We start from the raw sequence: 17729 nt of genomic DNA, 5'->3' as shown, positions 1-17729 counted from the left end.
GCCTCTTTTAGGCCCATTTCTTAGGAGTCGAGCTTTCGCTTTGATAGTCTGCATATGAAATTCAACTGACCTCCAGATTATTTTACGTACGTCGACAATTGTAACACCGAATTTACGAATCCCGGACAGGCCTTGAGGCCATATTCGTTTACTTACACGGTTGCTTGGGGAAGGGTAATGATTCGTACGAAAGGCCAGGACGGGGAATGAATAGTTGATCTCATATAGCTAGCCTCGCGGGAAGCTGCAGTTGGCCGGATGATCGACGGCGTTCGTTCCTAGCTGGCATGGCGTACGCTCTGCTGTTGGGATAAGCCTTTTCGATAATTGGGGGTAACGCTTATTAGGTCTCATCTTGTGACAAGAAAAAGCACCTGTAAGTCTTGGCCAATCCGAAGTAACATGGCTTTTTGACTGCCCTGTGTTAATGCATGCTAGTGCAAAAGCCCGGTCTCCATAAGCGGTGATAGGGTATAGCATTCAGGGTTCAATAAGTGCTACTGCAGGCTAATGCGCCTTGCTTAGAGCTGGTGGGATCGCGTTTCTTTGTCTATTCCTTGTAAATTGTTTGTTGACTGCCAACTAAGAGGGGCTTACCGCAGTACGAAAACCAATCAATTCTCTGGGTCTATTTTGGGATTTTACTGCCATCAAGAATGGACGGAATCTCCTCTTACGACCTTCCGTAGCTGTCTTGGCTTGGCTGGTCTGGTCAGCCTTGAGTGAGATGAACAGTTAAATACCCCCAGTAGCCCTACCCCCTCCTCTCGATTGTCAACAGCTTCACCACTTTGACATAGTCCTACTCTCTCTTTTGCAAATCCACATCTTCTTCAATTTCCGGTTACTACTCATAAAAGTCAAGTCATACTAGCCATGCCTGACTCTTACGATTATATCATTGTCGGTGGAGGCCTGACGGGCTGTGCACTGGCTGGTCGGCTGGCTGAGAAAGACGAGTCACTGAGGATCTTGATCATTGAAGCCGGACCTAGCGTGGTCGATCATCCTCTCACTAGCACTCCATTGGCATGCTTCGGTGCTCATCACTCGCCTCTGGACTGGGACTACACTACGGTGCCACAGAAGCATCTCAACAATCGCGAATGCTACAACGCGGCAGGAAAGGCACTGGGTGGAGGCACAGCAACAAACTACGGGACCTGGACCCGCGGAAACGCTGCCGACTACAACCTCTGGGCAAAGCTTGTCGGGGACTCTAGCTGGAGCTACGAAGGTCTACTTCCTTACTTCAGGCGCGTCGAGACACACTACGATCCCAATGTTGACCAGGCTGTTCACGGCACCAGCGGCCCCATCACCAATACTATTGTCGAGCTCACCAGCCCGGACCGAAAATATCCCCTTAAGGAGCCTGTTCGCTCTGCATGGGAACGACTTGGCGTGAAGTTCAACCCTGATGCCAACGCTGGAAGCCCGCTGGGCCTAGCTCACTTTGGAGAGAACTGGCGTGAAGGACAGCGTCAGCTTGCTAGTGAGGCGTACGGATTGTCCGGGCGTCAAGGCATTACCATTGTTACCGATACTCTGGTCGCAAAGGTGGTTCTCAAAGACCTAAACGGTGAGCAGGTCGCGACAGGAGTTCAAGTCGTCGATGGACAAGAATACCATGCCACAAGAGAAGTGGTTATCTCTGCTGGAGCGTACCGTACCCCACAGGTTCTAATGCTCTCTGGAATTGGACCTGCAGAAGAGTTGGCAAAACACAACATCCTACAGCTTGTGAATGCCCCAGAAGTGGGTCGTAACTTCCATGATCACATGTGCTTCCCCCAATGGTGGAAATTGCGTCACCCTGAACAGGGTCTCTCTATGGGAACGCCCCTTTGGCATAGTCCAGCGTATGGCATGGGGGTACCTTATGATTGGAACGTGACGCTACAGACTCCTGCGAAGGAGTTGATCAAGGCGTTCAAAGCAGACGACGGGCACAACCCACCCAAAGATCACCCATACTTTGAGGCGGGCTTTGCGCACACTGAGGTTCTGGTCATTTACGCACCGATGAGTCGCGCCGTAACTGGCTTTGAGACCGCAATGGATGGCACCCACATCAGCACGGCTGTCCTCTTGATGGCCCCTACAGCAAGAGGCCAGATCACTCTGGCTAATGCAAATCCGGAAAGTGCACCCGTCATTGATCCCAACTATTGTTCTAAGGAAGTGGACCGAGCGATTTTCCGCGACGGAATCCGGAGAGTGGCCAGGCTCATCCTAGACACGCCGGAGGGTCAAGATATGGTGGAGCACGAAGTACCCAGACCGGGCAGTGAACCCATTACACTCGAGTCCACCGATGAGGAAATTGACAGCAACATCAACAATGGTGCGATCACATTCTTTCACCCAGGTGGCTCGGCGTCTATGGGCAAGGTCGTGGATACTCAACTGCGGGTGAAGGGCGTGAAAGGACTGCGAGTTGCGGATGCTAGTGTGCTGCCTATGCCTCTCGCGGCGCATTATCAGGCTATCCTTTATGCAGTAGCAGAAAAGGCGGCGGATCTACTATTGAACTAGCCTGTAGGACGTTTATGGTCTTAGTCGAAAAATTGACGAGGATAAAGCTGTTGTCTTTCTCTCTCTATCCAATACGATCCCCAATTCATTGTAGAAGTAGTCATGGCTGACAAAGAGGCTATAATGATAGCAATTACCGGCGTTGCTTCAGCCACCGGAGTACGAAAGGCACGCTTACATTGAACTAATTTAACTTTGAACTTCCTCCTTTCATGGACCGTTGTAAGAACGGATAAATCCCTAAAGTATTCCTTGGCGGAGAATATAGCGGAAGCAAACCGCAAGACATTTCATGGTGCACGAAGTGGACCGACAGGTGCTCTCTGATCGGAATTGCCGCCTACGCTGCCGCAATATGTAATCGGGATGCCGCTTCGGAATGCCGGATATAGATTCGGTCTCACTCCGGCACTAGCGCTATGAAATCGGTTTGCCGTACATGCAAACAAACGCCCCATTTCGGTCTGCGACATGTCTGAGGAGCGGAATTAAGAGAACCAGGATTATAATTCTAGGTTAAGGATTAATCAGTCTATTACAAATCCGTATTCCAGGACCCCGTCCTTCGGGGTTGGCTGGTTATAACCAAAGTATCCACTTTGATATGGAGCTTCCCGCGTGGCGAGACTCAAAGACCCTTGAATCCCGCTGTTTGATAATCATGACCGATCACTGACATTTGCTGAAGCGAAGAAACTTTGGCTTTGACTAGCACTTCAAGAGTTTAACGGCATTACAGTGGGTGGGTCAATGTTTTAGCATTAGGATTCTTTGAGGGCTTTTTCTAGAAGCCTCTCTATGGGTGGTAGACATGTTGCCCTCTTCAATGCCTGTATAAAGAGACAGGGTCTGTCTCTGATCGTAATGTTGCTCATCATTGGGATACATTCAATAACTTCCAAACCCTCCTGCATCTATCACCAAGATGCTTCTTTCCTCACTTGCTCTCGCGGCCTTCTCGTTAGGCGCAGCAGCCCAAAGTCACACCGACTTACCCCCTCACTATGATTTCGTCATCGTCGGCGGAGGCACCAGTGGTTTGGTTGTTGCAAACAGACTCTCAGAATTGAAGAATGTCACTGTAGCCGTCATTGAGGCTGGTGAATCCGCATTGAATAACTTCAATGTGTCTAATGTCATGGGCTACAGCACGGCATTCGGAACGGAGGTCGACTGGGCCTACCAAACCGAGAACCAGACATATGCGGGAGGCCTACGGCAGACGATTCGTGCTGGAAAGGCACTTGGTGGTACGAGCACGATCAATGGTAAGTCATTCTTTCTTTTCCTTACAAGCATATGATAGATACTATGATACTGACTAAATCTTTTACAACAGGAATGTCCTATACTCGGGCCGAAGACGTACAAATTGACAATTGGGAAGTGCTCGGAAACAAGGGTTGGAACTGGAAGAACCTGTTTCAATATTATAAGAAGTCGGAAGGCTTCCAGGTGCCGACCAAGGACCAGATCGCTCATGGTGCCAACTACAACGCTAGCTATCATGGTTTGAACGGCCCTCTGAAGGTCGGTTGGCCTACTTCCATGACCAACAGCAGCGTCTTCCCTGTTCTTGAACAAACCTTTGAGAAACTGGGCGTTCAGTATAACCCCGATTCTGAAGGCGGCAAGATGGTCGGGTTCACTGTTCACCCTGACACGCTGGACCGGGAGATGAATGTCCGCGAAGATGCTGCCAGGGCTTACTACTGGCCTTATGAAGCCCGCTCAAACCTGAAGATCATTTCCAATACTCGTGCGAACAAGGTCATCTGGGCCAACTCCACCCAAGGAGAGGCTGTTGCCGTCGGCATTGAAGTTACTAACGCTTACGGCACGGAAACCATCTACGCTGACAAGGAGATCATCCTGTCGGCCGGCGCGCTTAGATCCCCTGCCCTGCTTGAGTTGTCTGGTATTGGAAACCCTGACATCCTCAATAAGCACAATATCCCCGTCAAGGTCAACATCACCACCGTCGGGGAGAACCTACAGGATCAGACCAACAACGCTCTTTCCTGGGAAGGCGTCGACACCCTCACTGGTTTGGCAACCTTCTCCGTCCTGCCATCTGTGAACCAGCTCTACGGCGATAACGTCACTGCCTTGGCTTCCTACGTCAAGTCCCAACTTGCTAGCTATGCTAAGACCGTTGCTGATGCCTCCAATGGCGCTGTGAAGGAGGCCAATCTCATTGAGGCTTTCGAGCGCCAGTACGACCTGATCTTCAACTCCCAGGTCCCCTATGCAGAAGTCGTTTTCGCTCCGAGCGGACAATCGTTCGCGGTCGAATACTGGCCTCTTCTTCCCTTCTCCCGCGGCAGCGTTCATATCCAGTCTGCGAATGCTTCAGATTACCCTGCCATCAATCCCAACTACTTCATGTTCAGACAGGATGCCGATGCTCAAATCACGGTGGCACAGTACATTCGGAAGGCTTTGGGAACTGCACCTCTGAACAGTCTTGTGGGCGAGGAAGTCTCACCCAGTCTTGAAGTGCTCCCTGCGAATGCGTCCAGCTCCACTTGGACTAAGTGGGTTCAAGAAAACTGTAAGTTTTTTTCACCTTTCTAAACGACTCATTCTCAACATGATTGCTCATTTTTCTCATCACAGACCGAACCAACTACCACCCTGTTGGCACCAACAGCATGCTTCCCCGCGAAAAGGGTGGTGTTGTCAGCCCCGAGCTCAGGGTTTACGGTACCAAGAATCTTCGCGTCGTCGATGCATCAGTCCTGCCATTCCAGCTCTGCGGCCATCTGACCAGCACTCTGTATGCTGTCGCTGAAAGGGCTTCCGATCTGATTAAGGAAAGTTACTAGCTTACAGATGATAAGCAGTGTGCCAGTTAGACATTTCGGTCACAACAACAAATATATATAGACAAGATATAGGCACCAGTTCACAGCTGCGATCGGAAACTATTTCCATTCTTGAGCGAGTTTCAGTCCCGGGGATACGGTCTGGGATGGGAAGATGATCCGACTCAGGCGGCTAAGTTAAATGAATGTAGTGAACTAGCAACTGCAGCTGAAGGGCGTCAAAGGATGAAATGTCAATGCCTCCCGCGGCACATTCATAGAGAAATACAACAAGTCCGGTCTTCTAATAGTGGTGTGCATTAATAACGTAACCGGAAGCGGCAATAAGGCCCGTAAAAATGCATATCATTAGATGCCTTCGGTGGCTAAGAACTAGGACCAAGAGTACAGATGTTTCGTTGCGTGTTTTCTCCTCAGTAGATGGAAAAGCATTAAAATTTGATTATTTCGAAATATGGCTTCAGATAGATCGCAGGGAACTGTAGAAGCTATTCAGATACGAAATACCAGCATCAGTTCCCTGATGGTAGGCCCAATGTGCTGCATCTCAGCCAGCCAAATTTTCTGAGAAATGTGTATATGATCATCATCCTATCCACGAGAGTATTCAATGACTCAACCCTGCATTCTCATCTACATAGAATCATGTCTCGGCTATCCTTATAGTACAGAGTAATGGTGTAAACTTGTATTTGAATGTTAGGGCACTCAACCTTTGCTATTTTCGTAGTCGGCTCGCTCTTTTCCAACTTCTACCTAATTATTGTCTTTGGATTCCTTCATTCATTTGAGCTTCGATAAATGCATAATGTGAGTTACAACCTAATTGGCAGAGTATACTACTTCTACACACAGTAGTAATGGCTCGAAGTTAAGTATCATGCTTTCATTTTATTACAGCTTCCTCCGAGTCTCCTACTAGAAGAACAATTCCTAGTACCATTAGCACATGAATCGAAAGGTTATCGGGCACTACAGCGAGAAAGATAATGACATTGAAATTACTAGCTCAAAGCTATGTATATTTGTAACGTGCAAAATATATTCAAACCCTTCAATGGGTTTAGTTTGGTGAATCAATAGATGATAGGCCAATTTTTGTCAAACTTGAAGTGTAAAGAGACTTTGATCCAAGTTCTGCTTACTGACAGAATTGTGCGTAGTAGCAGAACTCCAGATTGAGGGAAGTAGAGGGCGAGAATCATTGATGTTGAGGAGCTGTCTCGAACCGCTGATCGCACTAACCGAATCCAGCTAGTGCCCCTCGTGACACGAACCGTTCTCAAAACAGCCGGAGTGTTGCGTGACTGGTCTTAGCAGCCAGCCGGAATCTCCGACGGGAGCGAAGGAGAGACGGTATTATTGCTTGTCCGGGTCTCGGCCAGTCGAGGTTGGGCTCATCGAGCTATCCTTTTCATCGCCTTTAACCCGTCCAGGTCTCTGGTAGACAGGGTCGTCTCGATGCCATCTCGCAAGCGCGCCCTTTCTATCTCACCTCACATTCACCACTCGATGCCCCGCGTCTTCACCACCTTGTCTCCCGGGCGCTGATATCTACTCTCTTTCCCAGCTATCTCTCACCTCACCATCTTCCATCTCAGATTTCAACATAATGCCTCACGCAACAGAGCCCCCCGCGCCCGACGCGGAGGATACCGCCTTCGAGAATGTGATGCGACAGATGAACGGTCCCTTCGGGGAAGGCGACATGTCGTTTGATTTCCTCTCCCGCGACTTGGAACCCGGCGAAAAGGCAGACGACGCGGTGGACTACGAAGATTTCGATGACGACGAGCTACCCGAAGAAGAAGAGCGAACCGGACCGCCCGCCGAAAATGGACTCGGGGAACAAGAAGACGACGCAGATAAAGGCTTGTTTGAAGCGGAGGAGGATGATCTCTTCGGTGGCCAGGAGGACGAAAATCAACAACCACCGCGCGATGAACTGGACGACCTATTCGGAGATGGCCCTTCTTCTCCCCCAGCAGAACATGCCGACGCAACACGAGATTTGTTCTTCGAGGAGGAAGGAGAGAGTGAGAAGCCAGCAGAGGCTCCGGAGCCTGTCGAATCCGCGCCCGCGCAGCCCGAACCCGTGCCGATGGACGAAGACGAGGACGAACCTATGCAGGAAGATGAGGCGTTGAGTCCAACAGCGGAGGATATGGACCCGGCTTCTCTTCGCGCCTGGAAGCTCCAACAGGCTCTGTTTGCTATGTCGTCTTATGGCCCGGAAAACGTGCCTGCGCCGCCAGAGAATGTCGAGGAGCTGTTGCAGTCGCTGTTCCCAATGTTCGATAAGAATGCTCTTCCGCGTTTCCTTGAGCTGATTCCCCACAAGAAGGCCTTCTTTGTTGGAAAGCAGCCTCTGAAGCCCCCGAAGCCGGTCATCCCTAACAAGGTGAATATCGAATTGGCCCATGACCAAGAGCGATCGTTCAAGTCTGGAGGCCAGTCGCTCAAACGTTCGCTGGAGTCGGAGCATTCCGGCGTGGTCCCCGTCTTGGAGGCGGCCCAGGAGGAGGAACAGGAGATCAAGGAAGAGTTTGATCAGGACACAGATACGGAGGAAGTGCTCCCTGGGGGTATAACTCATCATGACCTTCGTGTTGTCTGCGCGGACTGGGATGTGAGGGATGACTTCTCCATCATGGACGTTGAGGAGGCGGAGGTTAAAGAGGCCGATGTTGATATGGAAGACGACTGGCTTCTAGAAACCACCCGCCCCGCGAAGAAACGGAAAATTGGAAGAGATCCGCTTGAAATCGTCGCCTTGTCCCATATTGATGTACCGGTGATTGACGACCCGCAACAAGCCACTTCCCGCATTGCTCAAAAGGTCACAGTCGACATGAACGATCCTCATATTCTCCTTGACGAGCGAGGAGCGGAGGCTGCTGCGCAGAAGCCAAAGGCGCTGGGTGCTCTCAAGCGGGACGAGCTGGATGCCAGTGTCACCAAACGTCTGACCTCACGTTACAACATTTCGAACGACCAGGCATACGATATGCTGAAACAAAACCATCAGAACAAGGTTCGCAGTACCCTGGGTAACGTTACCTTGGAGCACAGTATGCCTGCTCTGCGTCTGCAATGGCCTTACTACAAGACCGAGCTGTCCAAGGCCGAAGCGCGTTCTTACCATCGCCCTGCTCTCTCTTTCCGGCCTGGACAGACCTGTTGGTTCAAAAACCCGGCTCATATTAAACGAAAGCACCAAAAGGGCAAGGACGTCAAGCAACTTTACGATTCTACAAAGTCGCTCTCTTTGGCTGACAACTCCAACGTTCTACTGGTGGAATACTCCGAAGAGGTTCCACTCGTGCTGTCGAATTTCGGTATGTCAAATCGGATTATCAATTACTATCGGAGAAAGAGCATGGAAGACCCCACTCGCCCCAAGGCCGAAATTGGCGAAACCGCAGTTCTCCTCCCCCAGGATAAAAGCCCCTTCTCCATCTTCGGACACGTGGATCCTGGCGAGGTGACGCCGGCCATCTCGAATTCTATGTATCGTGCCCCATTGTTCGTGCACGAAGCGAAGAAGACCGACTTCTTGATCGTGCGTAGCAGTACTGGCTCTGGTGGCAGCGATTATTACATCCGTAACATCGAGAACCTCTATGTTGCCGGTCAACAGTTCCCGTCGGTAGACATTCCTGGACCCCATTCACGAAAGGTCACAACGGTGGCCAAGAACCGGATGAAGATGCTGGTATACCGCCTGTTGAAAAAGAGCCCAGACCTTCGGCTCTCTATCAGCGATGTCACCGCGCACATCCCAGGAACTAGCGATATGCAAAATCGACAAAAAGTCAAGGATTTCCTCCAGCACGACAAAGACTCCAAGTACTGGGTGCCGATGGAACCTGTGCCAGAGCAGGACGTGATTCGGTCATGGGTCCAGCCCGAGGACGTTTGTCTGCTTGAATCCATGCAGGTCGGTCAGCAACATCTGCACGATACTGGTTTTGGCAATGATGCTGAGAAAACCGGCAATGAAGGCGAGAAGAAGGAACGGGAAGACGAAGACAGAGATGGCGACGAGGAAGGGGAGAGCTTCGAGCAACAGATGGCACCTTGGAAGGCAACCCGCAATTTCCTCCTAGCATCGCAGGGCAAAGCAATGCTCAAGCTACACGGTGAAGGTGATCCTACGGGGCGCGGCGAAGGCTTCAGTTTCATCAAGACTTCAATGAAGGGCGGCTTCAAGGCGGTTGGCGAGAGTGTGGAAGATAAACTCGATGCCCAGCGGCTCAAGGAGCTCGGAGGCCACAGCTACAATGTTGCCCGGCAGCAGAAGTCATATGAAACGTCCATCCGACGCATCTGGGATTCCCAAAAGGCCAGTCTGTCTTCAACAGTCGAACATTCGGACGAGGAAAGCGACATTGACCGCGAGGAAGAGGAGGAGTTCGGCAAGCCGACCCCAAGATCAGAGGCTCCCACTCCTGCTCCTTTCCGCCGTGACGACGAGACGATGAGTCAGTTCAGCAGGATGAGTATGCCCGCCGACCAAAAGGGCAAGGTTTTGCGCATTATGCGGACGCTCAGAGACGAAAAGGGCCAGCTCTATCAGAAAGAACAAACGATCTGGGATCCCCGGGTTATTCGCCACTACATCCAGCATCGGCATCGGGTGGAGGCACTGACCACCAAGTAAGCACACCCCATCGACCTCTAACATCTATCAGACTAACCGACCTTCTTAGACTTGAGTCCCTTCAGCCAACGGGCGACAAGGAGATCGACGCTCGTAACAAGAAGCTGTACGTTCAGAGAACACCAAACACTAACAACCTCCCCCACCCCCTATCCCCTCCAAAGACCAACTCACAATCTAATCCCCCACAGTCTGGAAGCCGAACTCAGCCGTCTCAACCGCAACAAAGAACGACGCTTCGCTCGCGAGAAGCAAAAGGGCGCAGCCCGCGCATCCGCAGGCGACTCACCGGCCGATGGCGGCAAATCCGCCGGTACACAACGGAAGTGTGCTAACTGCGGCCAAGTCGGCCACATCAAGACAAATAAAAAGTGCGTATGCCATAAATCAGGCCCCTCCTTTGGATTTCCAAACAACCCCTCAGATTTCGACCTCCCCTTCTTTACCAAGAACCCGTAATCCTTTCCAGGGATCCCGTACTGTCAGGTTCGGCTTCATAATTTCCTGGTGCTAGCCCTTCTCAGCCCAGGTCGAGGTCCCGCCGACTACTATGGCCCAAGAGACAGAGGACTATCCCCTTTACCCTACCCTACACTTCCCCCATCTAGCATGCCCCCTTCTGCCAACTTACCAGCAGTTCCTCCCACCCCACACTGCAAGGATTGATCTTTTCTTGCAACACATGCATTTGACACAAAAGCGCAAACAAAATCACAAACCATGCACAACAGCAACAGAAACAAAAGGGAAAATACACAAACAAGCAGCGCGCTAACCAATATCCACCTATTTCTTCTCGCCTACAGACTTTGCCCTCTTCTCAACGGTACCATGAAACCCGAAGACCGCGTCACCGATTCCGCCTTCGCGATGGGTGCTCCACCCGCGTTGTGATTCTTTCACAACATACACCATTCCGCCTCCTTCCTCCACGATATACCTATTTCAATCTTCTCTCTCCCTCCCCTTCTTCTCCCTCTCCGGCCGTCGCCGTACACGTACGCAGAAAGACAACCTCTCGTGCCGCTAATTCATATCTTACTCTCCCTCCCTGCCTCTCTCGTGATACCCTACCTTTTTCTCGACTCCAACATGCCTACATACCGACTCGAACCTGCGTCTGTTTTCGCTAGTATACCTAATTCTTGCCATTCAAGGTAAAGCGACACTTCGATACATGTGGGTGCTAGAATACAGCTTTTTTCAAGTTCATACTTTGCTTACTTTATTCGCCTTGCAATATTGCATTGGGTGGGTTATTGAGGGTCGCTTTTGTCAGACTGACACTTACACCTGGAGTTTCAAGGCGACGGGGATGGTTGGTTGGATGTGTTCTATGATGTCTGAGTTATGAAAAATGGAAGATACCTTTCCTTTTCCTTGATAAAAATTTTCGTTGGCACTGGACATTGCAGTGAAAGATAACATGTGCAGCTGTCATGCAAGATAGTCAATAGTACGTCATAGCCAGACAAGTGTGTTCCGTATGGATAGGACATTTAGGCCAAAGTAACAAATGAGAGGCAAGAATACGTTTCGAAGAATACTTCGTGGTTTATGACAAGGTGGTGAATGAATATCAGAGCAAGACAGCAGCTCTCTAACCGTACAACTCCGACAGATGGCCTCGTGCCAGTAGTCCTCGCCCGCGGTCTGGGGCCAATGCCATCGCAACGGCATGGGGTCGGCGATAGGTATATCCCAAGAATGCTCCCCTCTTGCGCATCTCCAAGACCGTCATGCGTAGTTTGCGGTCTCGCAGCAACTTGTCCCGAGGTCGCTTCTTGTCCCTTCCCTTGCGGCGGTTTTTCTGAGGCGGCTTGCTTGCGACGGGACTCAGCAGGCTGTCAATATCCTGATATTGGGGTGGGTCTCCCCTATTTTGGTGGCGCTCGTCTCGCTCGTCTGCCTCGCTGGAGGGCTCGGCATGCTCTGCGTCTGAGGCTGCAGAGGCCTCATCGTGACCATGCTCATATCCTGCGTCATCGAAGTACCGGGTATCTTCCCAACCTTTGACCTTGGGGATGAACGGAGGCATTGACTGGTGGATTTCATTCCAGTTGATACAGCAAAAAAATGGATGGCTCTTGATGTCTGTTGCGTCATTGGGGTATACATAGAACCCGCGATAGTTTTTATTGCGAGGGTCCATACTGTAAAGGGGATGCTTGGCTGCCAGGCGAAAGGTGACGGAGTCATTCACGCGATACTTGTTGGAGGACAAGCGATGTTCTTTCTCCTGCAGGAGATTGTTTATCAAGTCGATTGCTTCAGCAGAGACGAGCTTATCGGATGGTCGATTTGGGAAATGTAGGGTTTGGAGATGATGCTTCGAGCACTCAGTCATCCCTCACCTGCACACCAGCGAAGGGGTGCTTACATGGATTTTTAACTTCGTCTTCTGGCGATCATCCGAAGCAAAGGGAGTAAAGCCATACAGGCACTGGTGCCGATGTCAACGTCTGCAGCCTCCTTAGCGACAGGGTATGTCTTACCTCGTATAGGATGATGCCAATACTCCACCAGTCACATCGCCCGTCGTACAGCTCTCCACGAACCACCTCGGGGGCCATGTACTGGTTGGTCCCTACGATGCTTCCAGCTAACCGCCGTTTCTGTGTGCGATCGCGCCATCCTAGGAGACCAGCAGTAGGGGGGGTCCATCCGGAGTCATCAACCGGTCCCGGATCCAGCCCACTGGAGGACTCCGCCATCTTTTTCGCCTCGGTCTGGTCAAGGTCATCACCGTCTACCCGGATCCCGAGCCGCTTGAGGAGGGTGTGGCGGTGGTCATTGTAGTAGACCTGATCGTGTGCCCAATGCCCGTCAAAGGCCAGACCAAAGTCCGATATCTTCAAGTGGCCCGAGGCCGAGATCAGAAAGTTGTCTGGCTTGACATCGCGGTGGATCCAGCACAGTCGATGAGCCTCTTCAATGCAGAGAATCATCTCCGCAATGTACCATCGGGCAACTGTTTCGGGCAACATGTTTCGACGCATCAGCAAGCCGAGGAAATCCCCACCCACCATGTAGTCCATGATGAGGTAAAGGTGGTTCTGATCCTGGAAGCTAGCTATCAAGGGTACAATCCAGCGAGATTTGGCCGACGCCACCAGGAAGTCTCTTTCGGCTCGCAAGTGACCTTCCTGGCTGTTACGGATCATCGCCGACTTACGAATAACCTTCATCGCGAAGACATCCTTCTTCACGGCAGTCATGATTCTGCGTCGGCTGCTCTTGGTTCCATCATTTGCAGACCGAAGGGAATCAAGCCCATATGCTCGAGACTTTGTACCTTCATTTCTCCAGCGCAAGAGCTTGTCTTCCGAGTCGCCGTCATGGTTTGTGTCCTCTGTTTTCTCTTCCTTCACGAGGCGCACGACCCCAAAGCTACCCCGTCCAAGCACTTTGATAACCTCAAACCCAGCGAGAGACACAGTCGTATCATGGCTACCGCCGCCATGCGACCGACTCTTGAGGACGCGGCATTGGCGGAGGTAGTGGCGCTCCTGGGTAATCCAGTTGTCCCAGATGCGTGCTCGTTCTTCGGGGCTCAGTGGCAGTCCATACATGTATTGTTCCAGCTCCTGGCGACGCTGTGAACGAGGGTCTGTCCCGCAGAAGACATTGTTAAAGTAGGTCTCGAAGAAAACCTTGGCATTGGCAGCAGCTTCGACTGTAACAATCGACGGCGACGTCCCTGAAACTTCGGTCGAGCTCAAAGCTTCTTCCACCGAATGGGCTGAAGGAGAAGAATGTGGTAAAGCTTTGGCTGGACCGCCAAGGGCCTGTTTCGAACCCCGTGATGGGTCCTCAGAAGTGGGAGGAGTGGACTGTGTACCCAACGGAGACACACTGCTTATGGGAGATGTCGACGGACTCGAGCTGTCATTGGGGCTCTCCTCCAGTCTGCTTGGACCTGGTGAGGAAGCTGGATAATGCACTGGCATTATGTTAAGCGGCGAACGAAGATGCGAGCGACGAATGACAGTGGGATTACCGAATGTCGTGGACAGTTTTGTAGACACCATACTAGTCAGAACAGCGGGCGTTGACTTGCTTCGTTTGACCGCGGCTACTGAACCGCTCTGTAGCTCAGGCATCTCCGACTTCCGTGCTCTTGCTGTATCGCCTGATTGTTCTGGATAGACTGCCTCCCTCGGAGTGGCAGATGTCATAAATGTCTCAGGCAATGGAGTCGTGCAGCTGTGGGTGATGCAAGTCAGCAGGCCCTCACGGCCTTCCTCTTCCTCCATGGCGGTGCTGCTAGATGGGGCTCGGATGTCAGCTGGAAGAGAATGAAAAGACTGTGATGGGTTGCTCTCGCTCGAAGGTTTCTGCGGGGCAGTAGTTTCACGCGTGGTCACTGTTTTCAATACTATGTCCCACGTCAGCCTTCAGATGTTTGTTTCACCAAAATCCACAGCCCTACCACCGCTGGGGCCTCGAAGCCCCAATAAAGAGAGGATTCTAGAGCTCCGTTGCTTGATGCGATCCCGGATTCCGTTGCTTTTGTGTTGGGCTACCTGATACTCCGCATCGGCTGAGATGGTTGAGGCGCTGCCGGAGAGTTCCACAGTGGCCTCCATGGTGAGGTCTGGGTGTGCTGGGCTGCCACGGGGAGTGGAAGGGATGGTGTCGGGCGTGAGATGGACGATCATCACGATGTACGATCCATGGACTGAGTGTGTCAGGCCAGTGAATAAATCATGCGCTTCCTGAAGAGGGTTGATATAGTATCTTAGCGAAAGAGAGTGGTATGAATGGAAAAGATTGGGGATATTTGCGGTAATGGTAATTCCCCAGAGAGCAATGTTGGAGTCAGATGCTGCATGTGTCAGTCTAACATCTTTATGGACAGATGAGAGTGATAGTGAAAGGTATTACAAGGCAGGGTGTGGTACAGAGGGCTTCATCCACGGCAGGCACAACGGGACGAAGACAACGCACATTTAGGGCAGGAACAGAGTAACGTCTACATGAACATCTACAGATCCACTACGATAGCAAGAACGGCACCAAATGAATCAAACCAAACACTTTTTATTAGACAAAGATAGTTGGATGGCTTGCAATATCCTCATCCCTGCCAATATGCATCGGAAGGCTGTGCAAGAGAAAAACAAGTCGGATATCACAGGACTGATGTCAGATTGAACAAACCCCCAAACACCGGTGAAGCAAACCCAAATGGAGTAACAGACAGAGACAGCTAGATGTTAGTAGGGGAACTCAGATCTATTTGATCTCGAGAAGCTTGACGTCGAAGATCAGCTTGGAGTTGGCGGGGATGCCGGGAAGAGCACGCTTGCCGTAGGCGAGGTGAGGGGGGATGCTGATGCGGCGCTCACCACCGACAGCCATGCCGGCGACACCGATGTCCCAACCCTTGATGACCTCGCCCTTGCCGAGCTTGAAGGTGAAAGGCTTGCCCTTCTTGTTGGCTACACAAACAGTTAGCACCAGAACTTTCTGCTCTTATTATAGGACTTGTGACTTACCATCGAAGACCTTGCCGTCCTCGAGCTTGCCGATGTAGCGCATGGCAACGGTGTTACCAGCCTTGGCGGCGACACCCTGACCCAGCTTCTTGTCGTCGATCTTGACGCCCTTGACCTCCTTGACACCCAGGGTGCCGGTGGACTTCTCGGCAGGCTTCTGCTGGGTGGAGCCAGTCGGGCCCTGCTCAAGGTTCTTGGCGAACTGGACCTTCTTGGCCTCCTTGCCCTCCTTGGCTTCCTTCTTCTCCTCAACGGGGGCGGCCTCGCCGTTGTTCTTCTTCAGCTTCTTCTGCTGCTTCTTGCTGAGGGCGGGCTCAGGCTTGGCCTCTTCGGGCTCAGCAGCGCGCTTGCCCTTACCCTTGGTCTGCTTGGACTCAACGAGCTTGGGGGCTTCCTCCTCCTCGCTGTCGACCTCGGTGATACGGGGGTTCTCCAGGTCATCGAGGTCATCGCTCTCGTCATCCTCGCCGATCAGGTCCTCCATGTCGAGCTCATCCTCATCGGGAGAAAGGTCGTAGTCCTCCTCATCGGACTCCTCGTCATCATGGTCATGGTGGTGGTCGTCGGTGGGCATGACATAGTTACCGGTCAGGTAGATGGTGTGGGTACCGGTAACCTTGAAGAAGACGGGCTCCTCCTCGTTGACAACGATGTCGAGAGGCTGCTGGCAGTTCTACATGGGGGGTTAGCGCGCATACTCGCATTAGAAGATTCTGAAGTTTCGCATACCTTCTCGGGGTCCAGGGTACAGATGACAGTCTCGTCAAGCTCAAGACCCTCATCGGACTCGGCATCAGACTCCTCGTCATCGTTGGCGGGGGCCTTGCCCTTGATCAGCTTGGAGATGGCGGCCTTGAGGTCGAACTCGCCCTCCTCGTCGTCCTCATCCTCGTCATCATCCTCATCCATGGCATCCTCGAGCTCCTTGCGAGCGGCAGCCAGCTTGAGCTTGCGAGCCTTCTCCTTGTCGCTGGGACCACCGTTGACCTCCTCGTCGTCCTCGGAATCCTCATCCTCGTCATCCTCCCAGTCCTCGTCATCATCGTCCTCGCCCTCGAGGTCGAGACCAGGGGGAGCGCGCACGAGCTTCAGGGTAGCACGGGGGCGCTTGTTGGAGTCGAAACCGTCCTCGTACTCGGGAGCCTCATCGGGGTCAATGGCAGCCATGCTGACACGGAACTGTCGCAAACGGTTAGAAACGGGGATACAATGGGCTCAATGGCTGCAAATTTGGCTACTGACCATGGCAGAGAACTCCGGAACGGCGGGGATCAGAGCGCCATTGGCGGGGACGCGCAGGGCGTAGACAGCAACGGGCGTAACACCGGACATCTTGACAAGAGATTATACAGATGCGAACAAGATAATAATAGTAAAGAAAAAAGAAGAGGAAGAAAAATCAGACCAAAGAATGGATGGTCAAGAAATGATGCAAGGGAAAGAAAGAAAGATCGTCTACCCGGAAAAGCGTGTTAAGGACGAGGAAAAGCAAGTGAAGGGGAGAGGAAGAAGAGGAAGAAGGGAAAAGTTTTGATGCTGGCAGACCTCCCGCCGCTTCGATGGCAACCGTTTCCCGCTGCTCTTATTTTTTTTCTGCTACTGACTTTTTCCCGCAGCCAATCAGAGACATCAAGAAGGCGGATCTGCCGCGGCTCACCGCTGTGGATCCTGCCACGTCACGTGGTAGAGGCTCACCGCTTTCTACATCACATGATGAGCTGATTTCCTGTTTGGGATAAGAACATTCCAGTCACTTGAAATAATCGATCGATCACCACAAGAACGTGTGCCAGACCCCATTGGTTCATGCACACTGCTGATCCACTCAATCCAATGCCTCTTTTACTCGCAGTCAAATATTGCCAGTGGTGACCGCTCCATGCCGGGGTTGCGGTCATATGGCACTCCTAGTTATTCCTATCACGCGTACATGCATACTGTGTATGAGAACATGGCTCTCTATCTCTTCTCGAAATAAGATGAGATCATTCAGTGTCTATCAAATTGGTATATTGTGGGAACATCTTGTACTGGACGTATAGTGATCGAACCTTGAGTTCAAAGACTAGTCGACTATATATAACCTACTAGGTCCACCCCTAGTCTTTATATATATCTACGCCAGCACCAGCCCGTGGCGGATCATGGGATTACTACCGTGATAATATTTTGACTAATATTATTGGCATAGTCTACTCC

The 17729-nt window shown here is 51.6% G+C and overlaps 5 protein-coding genes across 5 annotated transcripts; 3 read left to right on the top strand and 2 right to left on the bottom strand.

The window, feature by feature from the left end:
* Window positions 1-876: 876 nt before the first annotated feature.
* On the top strand, window positions 877-2538 carry AtWU_06829 (GMC family oxidoreductase; the record flags this gene model as incomplete). Its single annotated transcript, XM_035501938.1, has 1 exon — window positions 877-2538. One exon carries the CDS (start codon window positions 877-879, stop codon window positions 2536-2538), a length of 1662 nt encoding a protein of 553 aa, XP_035357831.1.
* A 925-nt stretch (window positions 2539-3463) lies between these two features.
* AtWU_06828 (GMC family oxidoreductase) lies at window positions 3464-5366 on the top strand (the record flags this gene model as incomplete). The annotated part of the gene is made up of 3 exons (XM_035501937.1): window positions 3464-3806; window positions 3878-5092; window positions 5158-5366. The coding sequence occupies 3 exons, from the start codon at window positions 3464-3466 to the stop codon at window positions 5364-5366; spliced, it is 1767 nt and encodes a 588-aa protein (XP_035357830.1).
* A 1612-nt stretch (window positions 5367-6978) lies between these two features.
* Window positions 6979-10488, top strand: AtWU_06827 (transcription factor TFIID complex 145 kDa subunit; the record flags this gene model as incomplete). Its single annotated transcript, XM_035501936.1, has 3 exons — window positions 6979-10025; window positions 10079-10135; window positions 10221-10488. The coding sequence occupies 3 exons, from the start codon at window positions 6979-6981 to the stop codon at window positions 10486-10488; spliced, it is 3372 nt and encodes a 1123-aa protein (XP_035357829.1).
* Window positions 10489-11629: 1141 nt separating this feature from the next.
* Window positions 11630-14690, bottom strand: AtWU_06826 (serine/threonine-protein kinase; the record flags this gene model as incomplete). Its single annotated transcript, XM_035501935.1, has 4 exons — window positions 11630-12358; window positions 12410-12472; window positions 12525-14407; window positions 14462-14690. 4 exons carry the CDS (start codon window positions 14688-14690, stop codon window positions 11630-11632), a joined length of 2904 nt encoding a protein of 967 aa, XP_035357828.1.
* A 577-nt stretch (window positions 14691-15267) lies between these two features.
* Window positions 15268-16862, bottom strand: AtWU_06825 (FKBP-type peptidyl-prolyl cis-trans isomerase; the record flags this gene model as incomplete). Its single annotated transcript, XM_035501934.1, has 4 exons — window positions 15268-15473; window positions 15531-16203; window positions 16260-16709; window positions 16773-16862. The coding sequence occupies 4 exons, from the start codon at window positions 16860-16862 to the stop codon at window positions 15268-15270; spliced, it is 1419 nt and encodes a 472-aa protein (XP_035357827.1).
* Between the last annotated feature and the right edge of the window lie 867 nt (window positions 16863-17729).

The sequence above is a fragment of the Aspergillus tubingensis genome, assembly GCF_013340325.1.
Source record: "Aspergillus tubingensis WU-2223L DNA, scaffold_8, whole genome shotgun sequence".
NCBI lineage: Eukaryota > Fungi > Ascomycota > Eurotiomycetes > Eurotiales > Aspergillaceae > Aspergillus > Aspergillus tubingensis.
The sequence above is the reverse complement of the archived record's forward strand: the minus strand, read 5'-3'. Positions and strand labels throughout refer to the sequence as shown.